Below are 22,669 nucleotides of genomic sequence, written 5' to 3' on the forward strand. Positions count from 1 at the left end.
TGGGAGACTTGGGTACCTCATGGAAGATGCCTTTTCACAAATTTGAGCATTTTCAAATTGCGGGTATTTATCTGCTCTTGAGCAATCATGGTTTTAGTAAAGAAAAACTCCTAACTCCGATTTGTGTGTGCTTAATTCTAGATTTGAGCGTAAATTAGGATTTGTGCATGCGTAATTCTTGATTTGTAACTCATACAATACATTATGTGCATAAGTACAAAAATTACAAAATGCAATTTACACATGCAGAAATTTAAATTACAACATCTTGGAACTATTTACACACGAAAATCCTTAAAAATGACGCACGAAACGCTTGTTACGCAGACACAAAGCTTCAGTTACACACAAATCTGATGTGAGACTGTTTTGTTTTCTCATCTCAAAGATTGTCTATAAGTGATGCGTTTAAATGCTGCTAGAATGCTGGGTCATCAGAGTTTTCTTTTCAGATATTCAGAACTTAGATTGTGAATAGTTTCTGAATAATAAGGCTTATTTATACTTTTTTATATTAATTATTGGGTATATCTATTTAAGAAAGTGGGAAATTGTGAAGTTTTCAGATGTTAATTACAATCTAAGTTCAAATCAGCTGAAAAAAAAAAAAACTACGATGACCCAGTATCCTAGTAGTGTTTAAATTCATCACTCACGGACGAATATCCGAGACATGAAAGAAGTCTCATATGATATTTGTGCGTAAATTAGGTTTTGTGTCTGTGTAAAAAGCAATTTGTGCGTCATTTTTTAAGATTTGTGTGTGTAATTAGTTTCAAGCTGTTGTCATTTTAATTTCTGCATGTGTAAATTTTATTTTGTATTTTTTTTTCAATTCTTTATTTTTTGTACTTATGCACATAAAGTATTGTATGAGTTACAAATTAAGAACTACACACACAAATCAGGATGATACTTATTTTTCTCCATACATATACAATATATATATATATGTATATATATATATATATGTCCTCCATCATGATAAAAATGCTACAAAAACATGTTAAAAACACTAAAAACACTGCTTTTTCTATTGGAGTGGGTCTTTAAAATTTTCTTAAATCTTATTTTTCAATAGTACTGCACATATCTATATATAAAAGTATTCAGAGTTGTTCCATTTTAGCTCCCAAAATTACAGCTTTGCATCTCTAAAATACCTGCTGCCTAAAATGTAACATTCCAAAGCAGCAGGTTGTGAAGTCATCATGCTTTCATCCTCTTTTCCAGAGAAAAGCCTCGTTGACCACATCCTGTGAAAAGACTGACGGACGGTCTGCACGATGCGCTAAGGGTGCGAAGTGAAGTCGTGAGGCAGAAATGAGTCTGACTTCCTGGTTCCTGGTGAGCAGCGGGGGGACACGCCACCGCCTTCCCAGGGAGATGATCTTTGTGGGGAGGGACGACTGTGAGCTGATGCTGCAGGTAAAGCGTTCTCTGTAAGCTCTGCTGTCATGGCGTCAGTTTGGACACACAGAGGAGTTTACGGTGGCTTTGTCTGATCCAGTCTCGCAGTGTGGACAAACAGCACGCCGTCATCAACTACGAGCCCAACGCAGATGAGCATAAAGTGAAGGACCTTGGCAGCTTAAATGGAGTGAGTGTGTCACTGATTTACTGTCTGTGTTTTCAACACAATCTCCTATTTTGAGTCTCTCGTACTCGTGTGCAAAACTCAACCCCACCTCCTTTGTTCTGACACAAACATCTAATCCTCACGGCTCTGATCAAATCTGGTGAAAAATACGCTGGAACTCCTGAAAGCATCTTTCTTTCTTTAAAGTCCTTCCGCCTTTCCAGGCGGATGTGCAGCTCCTCTTCAGTCACTGCTGACATCCTCCGTCTTCTCACCAAAAACTCTCCAGAACAAAACACACAAAAGTACAAGTTTCATGAAAGTTTGTCTGCATCCGTCTGTGGTCTAATATTCAGGGCTCAACTTTTACTGTATTAAAAGATTTGATTAAGATGATGGTAAGACTACAAGGTTATAAATAAAATGATATTTTCTCCTCACAAACACATTATCTCACTTGCTAGCATGCACATACATGCAGATAATTAATTGCATACAACCTAAATTTCAGAACGGTTAGGGAGAAAAAAGAAGAACCAGAAATTTCTAAAGTCAGTATTATATTTACAGTTGAACATAAAAACAGTTTTAGGACATAAAGTCTTAAAGGAGCCAAAGCATGATTTTTTTGAAGTCTTTCAGAGTAAACTATATCCATCATGTATTACCTTTGGAACACTAAAAAACGAATTATTTATGAATTATGAGTTATTTTTGCAAACTATTTACTCTGAAATAAAACGATTCGATCTATGAGACTCCGCCTTTCGCTCCTTGAGGGTGCCGCCCATTTCATGACGTCATCCTAGAACCCTCCTCGTCAGCATGTCACCCAGGAAAAAGAACATCCTATTTTTCTTTTTTTTAATATTGATTTATATACTGTGTACCCTGGGCATTTATCTACAAAATTTGGCACAAACAGAATGATGATGGTTAATGGGTTCATTTTGGAGAGAAATTCGATAAAGAAATGTAGACAACACCAGATGAACATTTATTTATCGATTTATTGAAACGATAAAAACACTGTTCTGAATCACACTGGCTCTGACCATTTCTTCACCCTTTTGTCCACCAGGAAGTAGTCTGCTCCTTTCTCCAGCCTTCTTCCCAATATTCCCCGTCTGCTTGTGCCATTCTCGGATATGTTCGGGATCCATCCCAATAAGTCATGTAGATTCCTCACCAGACGTTTCTTCATGAAGTTTGAATGCTAAATTGAATCGAATGAGCGTTTCTTGCCATCACTAAACAGGCTTTGGGTAGTGTTTGTGTAAGCCTGGAGGTGGAGGAGACTCTTCCTGGAAGGGGCTGTTCTCAATCTGTGACATCAGCATGTGAGGAGGAGCCGCTCGTTTTCGTGGGAATGGGAGGGGCTGCTGTTGGGAGCGCAGGTTTTTAGAGGAATACTCAGAAATGCATGAATGGATTAAAATACTGGATTGGGGTTGTTTATAGAGAGGAATGAACACTTAAAAGCTCAAAAAGTTGATTTTCATGGTACAGCCCTTTAAGTATTCTGGGACCTGCAATAACATCACATTTAAAATGAACTCACGTAAAGGATTTAAATGTTAATTTTGTCAAGTTAGATAAATATGTCATATGTACTTTGATGCGAATAAAACATGTTTCTTTCTTTGAGTTAAAGTTGTCCATCCATCCATCTTCTAAACCCACTTAATCCCTCTAATGGTCATGGGGTTGCTGGAGCCTATCCAAGCTACTGCTGGGTTTACCTTTGATTGGCAGCCAAGTTGTTTTTTTTCTTTTTTTTTGTTCAAAAAGCAACCAAACTTGGGCAGTAAAACAACAAATCTGATTTTTTATTTATTTTTTTTTTTTACCTACAAATACAAACAAAGCTCTGGTGACCTCAGCATCTGCATGATTGTCACACGTTTCAATCTTCTCTTTCATGTCTCTTTCTAATTCAAACATCTTTGGATACTTTTGTAGACATTTGTCAACGACATCCGAATTCAGGAGCAAGTCTACGTCACGCTGAAAATTGAAGACAAGCTGAGGTTTGGATACGATATCCTTTCAGTATTTCTTCTGAACCCAGAGAGGATTGTGGTCTGCACTGTAACACGATCCACGCCGGAGCTTCTGTTTATTGATGCATAATAGAGGAGGCTCTCAGTCACACCTCCTGCTTTTACCTTAACCTGCCCCACATACCAACCTGTTTACTGTGGTTCGAGGAGAGCTGCTCATTCCTGAGGAGGCCCTCAAGGTGAGATGTCTGCGCCTCACTGGAGGAACATCGAAGACTTTGTAGCTAAATAGATGAAAGAGTTTCTGAAGTTGGAAAAGGTTGCTTTGGTTGATAAAAATATGTTCTTGCCAGATCTGGTTTTGAACAGAGCAGTGTGGTCATAAGTGTACATTTAAGGTTTGAACTCAATCATCAGTTGAACGAAGCTGCTCTCCTCTTCACCGGGTCTCTGTCTCGCTTCAGCATGAGAAGTTGAGCAGCCAACTTCAGCTGAACCAGAAGAAACCCACAGAGGCAGAATCCTGCAGATCCGAGGCGAGACCGAGTGAACCGGCAGCAGCACCGGCGTGTGATGCAGCCGCGGCCAAACCGTCTGAGCCCAGCAGGACCGACGAGAAGACTACAGGTGAGCCGAAGAGATGGAGGCTCAAACCCTCATCCACACATAAGATATTTTATTTATTCTTTTTTTTTTATTATTTAAAAAAAGTGAAAAGGTGCTTAAAAGTTAACACAAGTGGCCTGAACATTCCAAAGAAGTGACTATTTATTTCAGGGGAGTATAAACGTTTTGGAAGGTGAGCCAGATTTTATAAGATGCTTGAGTGCTTTCCAGACAGACACTTTAAACTATCATCAATAACTGTACTATAAGTGGAGCAATAATTTTATTTTATATATATATATATATATATATATATATATATATATATATATATATATATATATATATATATATATAATGAATATACAGTTTTGCCAAAACTGCTCTGAGTGTTAGAGGAGAAATGGAACCTCCAAGAAATCTAAGCTCCTCAAATTTATTTAGAAACATTAACATTAAGGCAAAAAAAAAAAAAGGTTTTAGGTCATAAGTGTATTCACAGTTTCTCTATATTTGTATCAAGAACACCAGCTGTGGTTTTTGTCCCTAAGAGGCTCCCATTAAAGGTTTGTCGTTCTAAGATGCAGATTCTTTCACATGTCAGTCAGAAAGTCTAAAAGCAGACAAACCGCTGAACGTTTCTGCCTCTGAAAGGAAAACTAAATGCAAAGTTTGATCACAACAATTTCAAAGCTGCAGGTGGAAACGCCATCTTTTGTTTCAAATCCAATCAAACAACACATTGTCAGGCGTGTGGACCATGTTCAGTGGAAAAACGGTTTTGGCTCTTGCAAAAAACACTGCAGATAGATGATATGGGAGAAAGGGCAAAGAAAAACACTGGTCAAAGAGAAAGTCTGTTGATTTTATGTTTAATGCAGATAAATAAATATATACACTAAAAATAAGAAAAGAAGGTACTTCTGATTCTTTTGGTCCATCTTATATCCATCTGTTTCAAAAAAAATTTTTTTTCATAAAAAAAAATGCAAATACATCTTTGTCAACTCCTTCAGATCAACATCAGCACTGTCAGATGTGTTTCTGTTTATTTCAGTGTTAACAAAAAGAGATTTATTCTATTTGTGTTGTTTAAGCTATAAAGGATAATCAGATCTAAATTAATTTGTATTTTATTTATTTAGGGATTTTTTTATGGTGGCATGATGAAAGATAAAGTTTGAAAATGCTGTTAATTTAAATTTGTTTTCAAGAAAGGATGCAATTAAACTTTATATTTTACATTTGATTTCAAGTTAGAGTATCTAAAGCAGGGGTGTCAAACTCAATCGCACAACGGGCCAAAATCCAAAACACGCTTTCGGTCACGGGCCGAACAAGATAAACATTTATTGAACACTCTAAAATTACATTTTTAAAACTTAAAAAATGTAACTTTTAAACATAATTATGAACTAGATATATTGCATTACCTGCAATAATGCTAGTGTGAATGCTGTAAGCTGAATTTGGCCGCTAAAAATGCTAGTGCTGATAGCTGAAGATCCTGAAATTGATTGATAAAAAAGCAAAAGCTGAAATGCTGAAGTTGATAGCTGAAAACACTAAAGCTGATAGCAAGCTATAATATTAGCTAAATGTCAAATTAGCCCAAACAACTAAAAAAAAAAAAAATACGTAACATAGTCAAAACAGCTAGCATGTAGCTGAAAAAATAGCTAGACCTCGAAATAGCCTAAAAAAGTGAAAAAGCCTAAATTAGCCAAAACAGCTAGCAATTAGCTGAAATAATAGCCGAAATAGTCCAAAAAGCTAGCAGAATTTCAATCCATGAAAATATATTTTGTTAAAATTATACAAGTTTAAAATAAGCTCAAGATAACCTCGGGCAATTATTAACAATAAAATAAAATGATCTGGAGGGCCGGATATGATCACCAGGAGGGCCAGATCCGGCCCCTGGTCCTTGACTTTGACACATGTGATCTAAAGACTTTGACAACATAAATCAGAACTTAGGTGTCACAATCGTGCAGACAGCTGGTTCCATGTGCATCAGGTTTATTAGCTCGGACAGGATTGCAGGTGTCAAAGCACAGCTAAAAGTCCATAAAGATAAATCATGGTCAGGCAGTGATCAAACCCAAGTATGGGAGCAGCAGAGATCAGACGTCGGGTAGAACAGAACAGGTGTAGATCGAGGCAAGAGGCGGAGCAAACTGGGTGATGTGGGTGATTGGCAAATGAGAGTCAGGTGAGTGGCATCTGGGGAGTGTGCGCTGGGGCTGCTGGGAGATGTAGTGTGTCTAATACTCTATAGAGATGACTCCCGCCGGTAACCAGAGACAGAACTCTGACTTCATTCATTTTGATTGTGTCTCATTAAGTTGACAGTAATCAAAGCATAAGATAAACATGTACATTTCCTTAAAATGTTTTTAACATCCTCCCTGCACCTTCATGGTTAAATAGCACATGTCTTTATCTACAGTATTATGCAACTTATCATTGTTGGGGTAACAGTTTTTGAGTGTTTCTGTAAGTGTTTTGACTCTCAAGAATGGGTGCTCTAAAGTGTGAACTGCAGACATGCATTGTGACTAACAGAGAGGTTCTGGTATAGGAGACACTGCGATTCTGCACAGAGGAACACCCCTGTACGGTCAGCCTGCCTGGTGGGGAGATGAAGAGGCTGAAGAGCAGCAGCAGGGAAGACCCGAAGAAAAGAACTCAGAGCGGAAAAGAGAAAAAGCTGAAGCTGGTATGAAGAAGACAGGATGTACACAATGTGATCGTGTGTTTTCTTTACAACAGCATTTGGATCATTGGTGTTTCCATTTGGGTTCCAGAAAAAATCTGACATTCTTCACTTATTTCACAGTTTTACTTAGCAGTGGAAAGTTCATATTTACAACCAGTACAGACAAAGACAAATCTCAAACCATGTTTCTGTTAATATGACCCATTGTAGCCTAAAACAGAGTTACAGTCTGTCCTAATAACTCAGTGCTTGTCTAAAGTCTGAGTCTCAATTCCAAGTCCCCATATTTGCTTTAACCCCAACTGACTGTTTCAAATTCCAAATTACTGCAAACATGCTCCATCCCTCATTTTAATCTACAACAATGTCTTTGCATTTATTTTTACAGACGCCAAGAAAAGAACAGAAATCGCAAAACCCAATACCAACCAAGAGGCAAGTTACTTTGAAATCCCATCTAAGGACTCTCCTTCAGCACTAAAAGTGTGCGGAGAACCTTCTTCTCGAGACCAAGATGGCGGCCCCTCTACTGGTGTAGAGCCTTTGCATGGCCACGCCTCCTTTACCATTGAGTTTGACCCCGGGGCTTCAGGCAAAGTGACTGTCAAAGATCGGGTCGCCAAAGCCGGAACAGAGACTCGGCCACGGCCTAAGAGGTGTGGTGGTGAAGAGCTGAGTCCACTTCAGACCGCCATGGTAGCAGCAGAAGTGAAAGTGGCGGACTGGCTGGCCCAGAATGAGCTGCCGTTAACTCTGAAGGACGCAGCTGCTGAGGATGATGGGGAAAGTGTGAAGAGTGATGTTCCTGTGCAGCTGAGAAGCCTCAAAGGTATCTGACACAAAACAATGAAAAAGGTCAAATGTTCTCTGCATGATTACTGCATTTTTCTTTTTGCTAATGTGTTACAGGAAGCAAACACGAGGACGGCACTCAGAGTGACTCGGAAAATGCTCTTGGGGAGCAGCGCCGGGCAGCAGCTCTGGAGGAGCGCTCCTGGGGGCTCTGGGGCGACAGCAGGGTGAAGATAAGAGAGGGTAGAGCAAACGTACCGGAGGGCCTCTTCGCAGAGGAAGACAGTCCTGCTCGCCGTCGCAAACCTTCCTCTTCCAAAGTGGCCAAAGAGTTGGTGGAGAGGCGGCGAGGTTCAGCCCCCCAGCAGCAGAACCGCAGAGACGACTACAGCGACAGAGGAACATACACCGTTGAGGTGGAGAATGGAGAGCGGGAAGAAGACGAGGCTAGGAGGCTCATTGACAAAGTACACATTTGTGTAGTGCAAACCTGTCATTTGCTGGGGACTGTCAGTGTTTACACCCTTGTGTGTGTTTCAGGTGTTTGGCGTGGACGATCACAATGTTTCCAGATTAGCGAGACTTTCCTCCCAGAGATCTGCTGTCAAGGACAGAGGACATCCTGCATGCTTGAAGACTGAGGTGCACAACTTTGTTCTGGGGTGATCGACCTAAAGGTTTTTTTGTGGCAATCCAGCTCTTTTGTCCAGTGGTACCCAGATGGCTTTCCTCAGAGAAACCCAGATTCTATGGGGTCCAGATGACCCCAACCTTATACTAATGTGTTATCCTTCCCATAACAAAGGTAGACAGAATTTCATGTCTGCTATGAATACCAACCCACTTCCAATGTGAATACGCCCATTGTGACGCCCCTATGGGCAAACCTGGCTCATGTCTAGGGGGGAAAATAGCAAAGGGAACATTAACAAAAACTGGACACCAAATGCATCTCCGTGTCATTCATTACAATGTGAGCCTTTCTAAATTTACCTCAGACACAGCTCCACTGTCTTTTGGGGTCCCACAGGGCTCAATTTTAGGACCACTTCCTCTAGCTTCTTTGATAAGGAAGCATGGATATACCTCCCAATTAAGAAGAACAGCATTTGTCAGAGTCCCAACACTTGAATCACAGCGTGTTCAATTAGATCTCACTCTTAAGTCCCCAACAGGCACACCTGGCCCTGGTCTAAAGGAATAAAAGGGGATAATAATAAAAAATTGGACACTAGTAAGAGTAAAAAGCACACAGTTTATTAAATAAAGGGAATCCTGTGTCCTGTAAGAAAGATCAAAATGAAATAATTAGTGTGCTGGTTCAAACAAAAAGACAAACCAAAAGGGAATTGGAACCTTGACCAAACATAAAATAAGTCAGAGAGACTGCTGACCCAGCCAAGTCAACCTTCGGAGTCAGCAGCTCCCTGCTAATGGCTGCCTAACCAAAATCTACCTGAAGAAAACAAATAAATAGAGCTAGCAAATCAAGACTACAAGGTCCAACCCAAAACTAAAACAACAAAACCCAGCAGTGTAAGACTGCTGAGGACAAAGAGGGGAAAAAGAACAAAACAAAACCAGCACAACAAACCTAAATCTCAAACCCAGCTGCCTCCTGCTCTGCTTCCTGCCTGCCTGAGTGAGGCCTCCTCCAACTGAAATACCTGGCAGGTGCTGATCAAGGACTACTGACCACGCCTGCCAGGTGACCATAATGGGAGGGAGTGTGGAAAGTGTGATTCAGAGCAGCAGCAGACGTAACACCAGTATAGCACAGTTTTGGGTATTAACTAATCCCAGGTACTTGGTTTTGCCTATAGGAGTGAACATCCAAATATGTCATGACGATACTATAAATTGACCTCAACACTCCAGAGAACCATTTTTAAACGCTCAGAAACATACTTCTTGATGTTCGGCCAAACCGTGGCTAAGTAGATTTCTTCTGGGATCTTTCTTCATGTATGGGGCTTTGGCACCAGGCAGTGCTAATCCTAGAACAAGAGATTAGTCCTCCTCTTGAGCATGCTTGACCTTTTGGTTTTTTTGACTCCTTCTCTCAATCCCATCCGTTTTTCCCCCATTTGCATGTTTTGGAGTGAGACTGAATGTTGGGGTTAAGTTCCAAGGAAAGTGTCTCACAAAAGGGACACTTTTCCTCATGATTGGGTAACTTTCTTCTGTTGGAGAGAATGGATGTTTTAGATTATGATCTTGGTGCTAAGAGAATGGCATTTTCAGAGACATGTTCTCCATCTGGTGCCCATAAATGGAAGAGGTACTGTTGGCTTTTGGGGAGTAGATAGGACATAACAACCTTCTTTTTACTTTCAGGGTGTCAATATGCAATGTTATGTTTCTTAAAGAGGTACATTTGTGACTATCAGAAACCTCTTTGTGGTGATTGCCATTGTCAGGAAAATTTTGCTGAAAACGAACTGTAAAGAAACCCCGTTAGTTCGTACAGTTCTCCAGACATAAAAAAGATTGAATAAGACTCATGAATCAAAATGCTTGCAATTCCAACTGTGCCTATCATTATGTCACTAAACCAGTTCGACTTCTGCAAGTTTTTTTTATTTTGGCCCATTGTTTGTTTGACTTTGACCCCTGGGTTTGAACATAGTTTAATGAAAGTGCTGAATTTTTGTCTTTGGCGCATACATTTATCAAGTGGGTCTTTAGTCAAGACTCTTCATGCTACTGCCTAACTATGTAGCCACAAGAGGGCCTAAGTCTGGGTCTACATGTGCCAGTCCCGAGCCCAGACAAAATACACAGTTGTGTCAGGAAGCGGCTCCAGCATAAAACTCTGCCAAACCACCTGTGCAAATCAGTGAAAGCTTGTTCCCCGTGGCGACCTCTGACGAGATATGTCAAAAGGTGAACAATAACACGTGTCTACATAGTGGAAAAGTAATACGTAACTGTTTGTTCGCAGGCCTTTCAGTGTTTTCCATTGGGCCACCATTATGTTACGGGTCACACCGTCCCGTTTTCTTCTTTGTTTCATCTTGAGTTGAACGAAAAACAACAAATTGGTTGTCCAGAGTTTTGCATCAGTTTTCGACCACATTCTGCTACATTATTTGCTATTTGTTTAAAAACAATTAAAGTGAGTTTGTCTGGTTGTTCTATCCAGCTAATGACTTTTGTTCTTTGTTTGTCTGGGTTCAGGCCTTGTCTGAAGAGTTGATGGTGGGTGGTCCTCGCTGGGTGTCTCAGTGGGCGACTCTGGCTGCCAGTCATGTCAGGACTGACCCCGAGGGATCAGGAGGGGAGAACCAAGTCCTGCTCACAGGCGACAGAGGTAATCCGGGAAATTCTGTCTGCGTTTTTTTTTGCGTTATGGAGATTTAAGGACTGTGCTGTCAGACACACTGGAAGATAGGAAAATAGAAGGTGATATATAAACTAAAACTAGTAACTTAGTGTTGCAAAAACAATCAATCTTGATGTCAAGAAAAACACCCCACACAATGAAGAGTTTTACAAGTGTGTATTCTAGTTAGTGATGCTGCTGTTGTGAGGTGAGGAAAAACTAAAAACCTTGCGCTGGGTTCACACCGGACACAGAAGCGCTGCACAGAGGAGTGTGCACAGATTTTGCGCTATATCCGCCTCACCTCCAGTTCACACCAGACACCGTCGACAGGCGCTTCTTCTCAGCTGTGGTTATTTAGAGCTTCTACAATTAATTTGACATCATCCATCTTGACTTGTCGCCAACTGCTCACCGCCACTCTCTTGTTGTGTTTTTAGACACCCAAAACCACACCCCTGCTCCGTAGTCAGCCACTACATTGATCTGTGTGTGTCTCAGTGTCAGTGTCTGTTTGTGTTTTGTGTTTGTGTGTGTACTTTCACCTCTACAGTCTGTTTAGGTACAAAATATGATCAGGTTTTTACAGTTAGTGTATTTTATTGTGAAAAAGTGATTGTATTTTGAAAATTGACTGGATTTTCTCATGTGTTTTGGTGCAAATTCCTGTCAGGATTGATGCGGATCCCCTGTGGCTCGCGCAAAAAATAAACCAAACGCCCAAACGATCGTTGCATGGGACAAGCTGGTCGCGGAGGAACGTGTCTGGTGTAAACTAAACCATAGGTTAACAAGGGCGTCGAATGGAAGCAGTCTCCATTCCGCGTGCAGTGTGAACTCAGTGTTAGGGTTAGAAACAAACTGTTAAACATGGTAGTGGGACTATTATAATGTGGAAATGAGCTGCTACTTGAGAGAATGTTAACACGGATGTTACATGAGTGAACAAAGGTAATTATGTTTAGAAACCACATGGTTAAGATGCACTGAAAAATAAAGATGTAATCACTGTAATGAATAATGAATAATGGTCATTGAAACCTGCTTTATTTTTGCTTAATTTAAACTTGTGGTTTTAAATCTGTGCTTTAGGAACCAAATGAAGTAAGTAATCTGTCGTGGATGTTGTGGTTATGAAAAAGTTGTGGATCTTGTTTTTTTCATGAGGAAGCGGGGCTAACACTTTTAAGTTGTTTCATATATACAATCCTTTTGGGGTGAAGATGTTTCTTCATTCTCCAATGCAAAGCTTACAATTCTCAAAATGAAAATTAAATTAAATAAAAAAAAACTTTAAATTAAGTTTTTGCTGAGCATATAGCTACTAGTACTGTTTTTTTTCTTCCTTATTAGTAAAAATTGAACTGATCTTAAATACATTACATTTTTTAAAAATAATAATTTTTAATCATGTCAGATTCTGTTTTTGCACATTTGAAGAACTTTTTTCTTAATTTGTGGAGTAAAGTTGCTGTTCGGCATCAGAGAAGCTGCTTGGTTTCACATCTGAAATAAAAATTCAGTCAGCATTACATAACTGCTAGCTTAAAGTGCAGTTTTTTTCCTCTGAGTTTCTTCCATACACTGCTGTACTCTCCCTGCCTTTATTTTGGTGACAATTAGTTAAATATCCATGCTTCCAAATAACAGTATTTCACTTTTTCAGCTGAAATTGGTGAATCCAGCCGCTCATCCTCTGGGTATGCAGAGCGTAAGAGAAGAACCTTACCTCAGCCGCCCTGTGAACCTCTCCCTCTGGGAAGGAGGACTATGGGAGGGGGTCCACATACAGAGTTGGGAGAGAAACAGGACACAGAGCTGCAGGAAAAGGAGACCCAGGAGGAGCGGGTGGCCAGAGGGAAGAGCCAGCCTGGCCGTGGAAGTGGAGGTGTGGGCAGTCACAGCAGCAGCCCCAGTCGGTCCTCACCGGCAAAATCACAGGACAGTGGTGGGGGCAGATCTGCCAATCATCTGCCCCCCCGCCCTCTGACCAGCGGGGAGAAGAGAATGGAAGAAGCTCGGAGGAGGAGAAAGGAGGAAGAGAAGGCGAGGGACAGCAGTGGGAAGTCTCTCCTGAGGCAGGAGAGTTTCACTGTAGAGAAACCGAGCTCCAACATTCCCATCGAGCTCATCCCGCGTATCGATGGCTCCTCGGGTTGCAGAACTCAAACCAAAGAGACGGCCATCGACTTCTCTGCGCTGCAGAAAGACTCAGAGGCTGTAGCAGCCTTTCTGGAGACCACCGTGTCAGACCAGGGCGACCCCCCGAGTCAGTCCATTGAGGGCTCCTTGTCACCAGAGTCGGATGTGGACACCACAAGCACAGTCAGCCAGGCTGAGGGCGCCAGGAAGGTGGTCCAGAAACGGCGCCCCCTGGCAGGACAGCAGAAAGAGAGGACAGTTCTCTGCTCGTCTAACAAGGTTCCCTCTGGGGGCAGGGAGGCTCAAGACCGCAGGATCAAAGGCAAAACTCCTGCCCCCCAACAGGCAGGCCGTCCGTGGACATCCCTGGACCTCACTGATGACGACGTGAACTCAAACTCTCTACTGTCAGACCCACAGCCCACCTCCACACAGCAGCCTAGAGGTTTGGTTCCGAGAGCCCAAACTGCAACAGCCAGCACCAAATCCAGCCGGGCTAAGATGACGCAACCCCCACCTTCCTCTGGAACCAGCAAAGCCACTAATGCCCCCAAGCCCAGGCCCACCAGGACTTCCCTGCTTAGACGAGCCCGGTTAGGGGACTCCTCGGACACCGAGCCTGCTGATCTAGACCGCATGTCAGTGGCCTCTGAGGCGTCGACGGCCAGCTCCACTTCCAGGACCGGGATGGCAAAAAGAGGCATGTCCAGAATCGAGGCTCTCGCACAGCCCAGACGGCCGAGAGTGGGATCCCCGTCTGCTCAGAGTGACTCTGAGGCCACCGTGACGAGGGGCCGAGGTTTGGGGAGCCGCAGCGTAGCTGCAGAATACACCTTCAAACATGGAGCCAGGGGGTCCAGTTTGACCTCAGTGTCTGGACCCAGAGCCAGAGCCAACAGCGCCTCCAAGCTTCCAGATAAAGGCAAAGGAATCTCCTCTTGTGCACACGTCACACCTGCCTGTAAGTTTTTCCTGGTTTTTGACATTTGCCAATTTATGTCAGGACCCAGCGCCATTCTGCATCTCAAACCTTTGTCCCTCAGCCAGAACTCGATGGCGCCGCCTTCCCATGGAGTACGCTTCCACTTCTGAGGACGAGTATGGATCCAACCGCCACGTGTCCAAGCAGGGGCCAATTCCTTCGACCAGGGTGGCCCAGTTAAGTGGTTCTGCGCCAGCAACCCCGAATCCTGCAGGGATTGCCGGCCTGAGGCAGAACTCCAGAGATCAGGATGAGTACATGAGAGACTGGACCACCCACAGCGAGGAAATCGCAAGGTAAGGGAGGGGTCACAGGTGGCATTTCTTTAAAGTCTAAAGTATATGCTCCCCTATATGCTGATGATACACAACTTTGCTGTGTCTCCTGATGATGAAGAGTTATCAGTTCTGAAGACAAGAGAGATTGTCTTAAAAAATGATAAAACTTCTCAGTGTGAGAAAACTAGGTGTTATTTTTGACTCTGAGATGAATTTTATTCCACAAATATAATAAAAATATAACAAAAACAGGATTTTATCATCTTAAAAATAAAGGCCTTGCATAGTTTTTTTGTATAATGGTCTATTGTCTTTAAATGGCATTATGTGGGTATGGATGGACAGATGGATGGATTGTGTTTTCATGTAGGAGGAGCTCATGTGTTTATTTTTTCTGATTTTGGAACATTTCTGTTTTGGAAAAACTCTTTGATATGCATTAGTTGGAAAAGTGCTATTCAAATAAGGTTTGAATTCTAATGTGAAAATTTTATCCATCCTTTTCCTCCTTTTTATGAGAATAAACTTATCAAATTGCTCTGATGTTGGATTATTGAGAAGAATTCCTGCTGGAGAAAAACCTAAAACCCAACACACGGAGATCCCAGAGTCACAAATGCAGGACTGGCACTGAGGAACAGCAGCTGCAGTGCAGAGTGCAGTGCAGAGCTGCTCCAGTAACTGCAGCCCAGTTAATGTATTCCTAAACCTTCACATGCAGTACATTTAAAACACCCCACAGTTCTCTGAGGGGAAATTAGCAGATGGGATCAGATGCTTATCCCATCTGATATCAGATTCTAGGTGTTGGATGTTCTTTATCTAACTGTGTGTCTGAACTTTGAAGATTACCAAGTAAACAGCAGAAAATGCTCTTGCATGTGTCACAGAGGAATTTGTGCTTCTTCCCTAGGATTAGTCAAGATTTAGCCAAAGACTTGGCCATGTTGGCCCGAGAAATCCACGATGTGGCCGGAGAGATCGACTCGGTCAGCCCTGCAGCCACCGACCCTGCAGCTCGGGTAAATCCCTGCCCAACTTTTCCTGTCTGTCGCCAAACATTCCACCCTGAATTATTGTGTTTGTTGAAAAAAACTTGGTTATTTTATTGATTGACGCCTCTTTTCTGTGCATTTGAAGATGGAAGAGCCTTTATTTGAGGACAGCTTAGACGCGGGTGGTGTCTTGACGGAATCCTGTGGCATCATGGGAACCAACGGTCAGTCTGTGGAGCTTCGCCAGCGAGGCTTGGGCGGGCCGAGCTCCCGCTCCATCCGCAGACAGACGTGGAACAGAGATGAGGTAAGTCTGCGCTTAAGGAGCGGCAGGGCAAAAAAAACGTGTTTTAGCTGAAGTATTTACAGAAGTCTGCCACTAGAAGGAGGCCAAAGTCTGAGGATGTTCAAGTTTGGGGATAAGAGGATCTGAATTTATCAAAAGCACATTTTAAAATACTTTAGGGAGCAGAAACATGAGGTGTTTATCTCCCCTTTGACTTTATCTTTCTGGAGGATTTTTAAAGGGACTTTTTCAATAGACTTTATGAAGATTTGGTGAATTTTGGTTTGAGAGAAGTTTATTAACCTTAAAAACTTAAAGCAAAGAATGAAAAACGAAAAAAAAGATAGTTGAAAGTACTAATAAAGATTATTTTTTTTAATATTAACAGTTTTAGTTTTTTTATTCAAGTTTCAAATGTCATTTTTTTTTTAATTTTCAATATTTCTTTCAAGTTTTCAATATTTTTTTTAAATGTTCAATTTGATTTTTCAAATGTAAAAAAATTCCTTCAAGTTTAAAATATGTATTTTTGACTGCTTTTAAATCTTCACTTTTTTAAAATTTACACTGCCTGTTTTTTAAAAATTCACTTTAAGCTGATCCTGATTTGACCTTATCCAATGCTATCACCTCAAGCTCCAGATCCATCCTGCCCTGCTCTCTTTTTCTTGCTTTATCCATTTTAAACCATCAAACAGTTCCTGAGCATCCCTGTGACTACATTGACCAGAGGATTGGCCAAGTGCAGGGAAGAAATTTCACACACCTAAGTGTATGACAACAGCTGGGAAAGCCCTTTTAACTCTGCTCTATTTTATGTTTTTTTTAAACACATTGTTAATCATAAGAAGTTGGGGACTAAAGAACAAATTGTCACTTTCAGTGTTTGGAAGTACAGACCCAAAACTAAGATACACCAGACGGAAGCCTGGCAGTGTTTAAAAGTGTAGAAGTAACTTTGTGAGATTTCTGCAGCACACCTGTGACTCCGGATGAAATATTAGATCTTCTTTCTTGGAGCAGCATGAGGGAGGTTGGCTCAGGTCAAGTCTCCAGATAGATGCTGGTCAGGAGGGAGTTAAGGCAGACAGAATTAATCTGGGGCAGGTCAGTGTTCACAGGTGTGACTGAGGGGGGGTACTTACTCAGAGTCAGTGCAGTCAGGATTTATTTAGACGTACAGGCCAAATTCAGACGGCAGAAACGGACCTGAACTGCTGAGCAGGAGACTGTTCTTGTAAGCAGAAGAGCAGCGATCTGTCCGACTGAAACAGTCAGAGTAACACACAGGCTTACATCTGTGTGGAGCAGGAATACATGAGGTGTGGGAGATCAGACAGAGTTCATGATTCTTTCTCTTTAGCAGCTGTAAAACTATAAAGATACATCCTCGCCGCCTTCAGCAACAAGCAACTAATTCCAATGAAAAGTTTATGTAAACACACGTCAGCATGTGTTTCTGGTTTCCACAAATAAACACTCTTTCGTTCATGCTTAGCTGCACAAGTTTTTATAGCCGTTTTTAACTCTACATTCAGAACACACAGCCATTGAACTCACATTGCCAGTTAAACCAGATCAAACTCTGATCAATTAGCCAATCAAATTTAGTAGTGTAGTAGTTCACTTTCAGCTTATCCCTTTCGGGGTCGCCACAGCGTAACAGCACCCACTGTTTCGCATCAGTGATTTGGCAGAGTTTTTACGCCGGATGCCCTTCCTGACACAACCCTGTACTTGAGGGGCAAAGGGACCCAGTTAGGCAGCAGCGTCAAGGGTCTTGCCTAAGGACCCAATCTGGGTGGGGATCAGTGGACAACCCTGGGAATCGAACCCAGGGCTCCTGCGTGTCAGCCCATTCTCCTAGCCCACTGAGCCATGTGTATGGATGAGGAAACGAAGCTTAACCGTCCTCTACATCCCACGTCAGCTTGAATTTCTCCATGGTCAAATATACCTGCCTGACATTCATTTTTCAGGTTAATATCTAAATTTTACTCAACATAAATCATATATTCCTATTTGTATATCCACTTTTTTTGGAATAGCAATTGCCTGAAGAGAACTATCTACTGTCCAAATAGGTTGCATGTCATGTTTTTGAGCTTTTACCAAACTGTGGTTTGGTTTTGATCCATGAAATGAATCAGGGGATGCATCTGATTGAAGCTCATTTAATATGGAACCACAGGTCATTTTGATGAGCTTCATTTTTGTTTTGAGGTTTTCAAATCCACAGATGGTGAATGAGGTGTTTTACATGGCAGGATCAGGCTAACTTTGCCTTTTAAAACCTGCAGAAAAATGTCAACACCAGACCAGAGACTGTGCTTCAGAATCCGATGAGTCTGAAGCGTCGTATGGAAACACGCTCTGCAACAAATCAGTTTAAAGAGACTTTCATGCCTTTTTTCAGGCTCTCCTCGACGGCCTCCTGCTGGCTTCTGTGACTCAACTCTCCGCCAGAATTCGTCAGTCTGTGGACAAAACTACGTGCAAAATCAGGTGAGCGCTCCTGTACTCAACAAAACTGGGGAGTAAAACGTAAAGCATAATTTTTAGCTAAAAAAATAATCAATATTTTGTGCATTTTCTTCACCACCTGTCCTGAAGGATCCTCTTCAAAGATAAAGAACGCAAATGGGAGGAGATTGAGTCGAAGCTCCAGGAAGAACACGACTCCCTGCTGCTCAAGAGCTCCAACAAGGTGATGCAGCTAGGAACAGAGAAAAATGAGAGGAGGGCAAGGAAAACAACAAAATCAGACTTATTTTTAATGAAGAAAAGAGCTGTTTAATAAAGTTGCCTCCATTATAACACGAAGGACATAAATCCTGACTTGAACCAGGCTGTCCTCAGGTGACCCCTGAGGAAGCGTGCCATGCTCCGGCGCCGGCCGCAGAGCTCATAAACCTTCTGTGAGGGTGAACGCCGCTTCTTTACAGCCAGGACAGATTTAATCAAACTGATTTAACGTCAGAGTGAACTTTCACTTTTATTATTCCCCCCCGTGAGACCAAACTTTTTATTGATGTTCCTGACAGGAAGTTTCATCCATCGTTGAAGACCTGCAGAGGGTGGAGACCCAGCTGGCAGGTATGGATCCCTCCAGAGCAGATCAGCCGCTAACAGGGGGGGTTATGTGGGGGCACAAGCTTCAGTCATAACATCCATCTGTTATCAAGTAAAAAACTCAAATGGGAAACTCAGGCTTCTAAAGGTGATTAAAAAAAATCAATCTTCAACACCTCGATATCATGTCCATTTTTTACATTTTAAAATCAAAAACTGAAAAAATGACACCTGGAAAAATATGAATGAAAGCGTTTGGCCAAAAATCAATTAGAATAAAGCCCAGAGTCAGCATCTTTATCAGTGCAACAAACGTTAGGAGGTTGACAGTAAAAAGCTTGTAGGTCCATCAAGAAACCCAGCTCAACTGTAGAAATAGGCCAATCTTTATTAAAATACCCATAAATATGTGACATATATTGGCAACAATGGAAACTAAATATTCCAGGTTTGATGTTCTGACACATCGCTCCAGGACACTGAAAACGTTTACGATCATTTTAAAGCAAAAAAGTAGATTTCTTTATAGAGCATCACATGTCTGATGCAGGTTGAGTAAAAGCATCCTTCCATCATCATGCTGTCACGGGGGTCACTGGAGCCGACCCCAGATACTCTAGGACGAAGTTCGACTTATTTATGCCTCAAAGAAGAACAGCAGTGTATCTGTGTTGCCAATTGTTTTTATAAAGCCCTTTTTAACAGGTAAAGATTTGTTTAACCTTAAGACAGACACAACCTGCAGATAGCAGTCCAGTTTTGCTCTACTTACTTGGGACTGAAGGTTGGCGCCCTCTGGTGACTTGGGGGACTTAATGCATTTGTATGGAAAGAAAATAGGCTCACCCCTATTTGTGCTGTGCAATTGATTTGCGGTTGTGTTGTGTACATTGGTTTGAATGTGGAGACTGTTTTGGCCAACAAGTGTGTGTGTAACTACAGAGTGTGTGTGTCTAGACAGGCCCCGCCCATTCTAGTTTGCTATTTAGACCTGGTTGTTTTATGATGTTGCTTCCATCTGTTGCCATCTTCTTTTTTCTCCCCCTCTTTGTGTGTACATTTATAGTTTCAAGTTGCTGTAATATTAATTAGTGCATGTGTAAATTGTATTTTTTTGCATAAAATGTATTGTATGAGTTACAAATCAACAATTACACCGGCACAAATCCAAAGTTACACACAAATCAAGAATTCGGGGCGATACTGTTTTCTCTCCATAGTTTGCAATGCCTGCATTTAGCAACTCTGACAGCTAGCAGCAAGAAATGACTTCATACTATAACAATACTCACTTTACTTTTTTGTTTTCACTTCAAACTACCAGTAATTGACATGATGGTGGACCCCGATGGTACACTGGATGCCTTATCCAATCTGGGGCTGACCAGTCCCCTTGCTGACCAAAGGACCGGCCCGGGAACTCTGATGGAGGCGTCGACGTTGGATCCTGGATCTGCGTCCTCCAGCACAGCACTCAAAGGACTGTCTGAAGCCCACAGGTCATCAGAGGCCACAGACAGAGACACACGGCCACCGTCCATCTCTTGATCCTACGAACTGAGCGAAGGACACCAGTCCTGCATGTAAGAACGGTTCTGAAGCCTCTGAACCATTTTGTCATGTCACGTCAAAAGGGTCTGTTTTTTGAGTTAGTTTGAGACTGAGAGGACAGCAATGCCGGACTTCAACTCAGAAGCAGGAAGATCCTTTTTGGATTCACTGACAGTGTGAACTGCTGAGCATTGAAAGGAGCGGCTTATATCAACTCTTTGGTGTTTTTGTACTGCAGCTCATTCTTATTATCCATCATCCCTCAATATTTGATAAAGTTAAATTGTCACATTTCAAATATATGTCACCTTCAGTACAATCCTGTTTAAAATTCTGATTGTGAACCTTTGAATCCTTGTTTGTGACAAAAGTCAGAAACTTGTATTAGAAAAAGTCTAAATAAATGTCCTTCTGCGCTGCCATATATTATTCAAAGCATAAATATATATATATATTTTTTTTTTCCTGTAATTCTTTCAGAAGAAACCCTTTAAAACGTTTTTGTTTCCTTCTTAAACCTTATTTCATGTCCATTCAAACTAATGCATAAGACGGAAACCCAAGTGTAGCTTCAGAAAAGTTTGTTTTCCATATTAGACTGTCACAAGTGCCCAAACAATCACAGAGTGGAGGGAAAAGGACAAGTTTATGTGTTTGCACTTTTAACAGAGGAATCTCCTTTCTGAGGCAGAGCGTGCTGCTCCACGCTGTATTCACACAAAAGCAGAGTCTGAGAGCAGCTGTTGCAACGCAAATGCTTCAAAAACATCCTTCTGATGACAGACGTGTTACAGTAGTGTCAGACGGGGACCACACGCTGCATTTATCCATTCAAATGCAACAGATCGTTTATGATCAGCCGAGTTCCTCATGTTGGAGTTTACACTTGAATGTAACCTGACAGATTTTCGCCGAAAGAGCTTTAATATGTCTGGATAGCTGTATTTTGTGTTGGCATATGGAGATCCGTTTGTTTTGTATAACTCTTTTTTTTATTATTGTTGTTGGGTTAAATATTGACCTTGCAATATGTCCTTGTTTGTCCCATTTTCAATAAAATGCATGATGACTGGGAGCTGCGTTTACTGCTGCTTTCATATTAAAAAGCATCAATAGCGAAACTCAAAGACAAACTTTTAGAATTAACGATTTGTCCAGATAACTTGATACGAAGGATGGAGTCATGAATTCTGTCCTCCTGAAGGAGATTGACCTCTGGACCCCCAGGCTTTTCAGTAGAACAACGATCTAGACACAGCTGAAGGTCCATTTCTGAAAGTATCAGAAACAGAAGCTGTGAGAGTCGGTCTAGTCACTGACCAAGGTGACTGGTGATGGTTATGACACTAGCTTCCTTCACATTATGCTGAGAAGAATAAACCCACATAGAAATGCAAAAATGCAAGTGTAGCTGCCATAGTTATTTCAATAAACATAGGCTGCTCAGGTGAGAGCAAAGCAAACTCTCTGGTTCCCCAAACTGCAGTTTTGTTCAAAAATGAGACTATTTCTGCATCTCCGTGTCATTCATTAAAACGCGAGCCTTTCTAAATTTACCTCAGACACAGCTCCTGTGGAGTCCCACAGGGCTCGATTTTAGGACCACTTCCTCTGGCTTCTATGATTAGGAACTATGTAGTGTCCTTTCATTTATATGCTGACGATAGCCAGATATACCTCCCATAACAAGAACAGCATTTGTCAGAGTCCCAACACTTGAATCACAGCGTGTTCAATTAGATCTCACTATTACGTCTCCAACAGGCACACCTGGCCCAGGTCTAGAGGAATAAATACAAGAGGATAATAACAAAAAAACTGGAAACCAGAAAGAGTAAAATGCACAGTTTATTAAATGAACAGAACCCTGTGTCCTGTAAGAAAGAACAAAATGAAATAATTAGAGCTGTCAGGCGATTACATTTTTTAATCGCGATTAATTGCATTTTGTCCAGAGTTAACTCGCGATTAATTGCAAATTTACATGTGGCCTTTTTTTAAGGAAAAAAAATGTGTGGTTCGTGGAATTTAGTAGTTCTACATTAATTATGAAAACAAGAATGACAAAATTAATAGTTTTCATCAGAAATACTTTATTTTGTAACATTGTATTGAGATAAACTTTCTTAACAATAAAAGGCTGTAACATAAAATGCCTAACAAAAGCCCAAGTGCAAGTGAAGGGCATTTTAAATTCAAAACTTAAATCGACATTCAGTAAAATAAAATTAAAAAAACATCAAAAATAAAATTTCCATAACACTTTCATGTTCATTTTTTTGTCAGGACCAAATCTTTTCCTCCTCTGCTGAATTGCAGTAATAAATGAAATAGAG

General features: G+C 41.4%; 1 protein-coding gene across 1 annotated transcript in view; it reads left to right on the forward strand.

Moving 5' to 3' along the window:
• The window catches only part of cep170ab (centrosomal protein 170Ab), a 22,629-nt gene extending 1,221 nt beyond the window's left edge, over window positions 1-21,408 (forward strand). Inside the window, exons 2-19 of the mRNA XM_024259506.2 lie at window positions 1,234-1,428; window positions 1,511-1,600; window positions 3,542-3,620; window positions 3,763-3,821; window positions 4,047-4,209; window positions 6,773-6,910; window positions 7,299-7,739; window positions 7,820-8,169; window positions 8,243-8,344; window positions 10,883-11,015; window positions 12,694-14,130; window positions 14,213-14,447; window positions 15,343-15,451; window positions 15,570-15,731; window positions 18,127-18,215; window positions 18,324-18,417; window positions 18,755-18,806; window positions 20,107-21,408. Of these exons, the coding sequence (XP_024115274.1) occupies window positions 1,324-1,428; window positions 1,511-1,600; window positions 3,542-3,620; window positions 3,763-3,821; window positions 4,047-4,209; window positions 6,773-6,910; window positions 7,299-7,739; window positions 7,820-8,169; window positions 8,243-8,344; window positions 10,883-11,015; window positions 12,694-14,130; window positions 14,213-14,447; window positions 15,343-15,451; window positions 15,570-15,731; window positions 18,127-18,215; window positions 18,324-18,417; window positions 18,755-18,806; window positions 20,107-20,330 (4,062 nt within the window). The 5' untranslated portion in view covers window positions 1,234-1,323 and the 3' untranslated portion in view covers window positions 20,331-21,408. The remainder of the gene's footprint in view (window positions 1-1,233; window positions 1,429-1,510; window positions 1,601-3,541; window positions 3,621-3,762; window positions 3,822-4,046; window positions 4,210-6,772; window positions 6,911-7,298; window positions 7,740-7,819; window positions 8,170-8,242; window positions 8,345-10,882; window positions 11,016-12,693; window positions 14,131-14,212; window positions 14,448-15,342; window positions 15,452-15,569; window positions 15,732-18,126; window positions 18,216-18,323; window positions 18,418-18,754; window positions 18,807-20,106) is intronic.
• The last annotated feature ends 1,261 nt before the right edge of the window (window positions 21,409-22,669 follow it).

This window comes from Oryzias melastigma, linkage group LG1 (assembly GCF_002922805.2).
Source record: "Oryzias melastigma strain HK-1 linkage group LG1, ASM292280v2, whole genome shotgun sequence".
Taxonomy (NCBI): domain Eukaryota; kingdom Metazoa; phylum Chordata; class Actinopteri; order Beloniformes; family Adrianichthyidae; genus Oryzias; species Oryzias melastigma.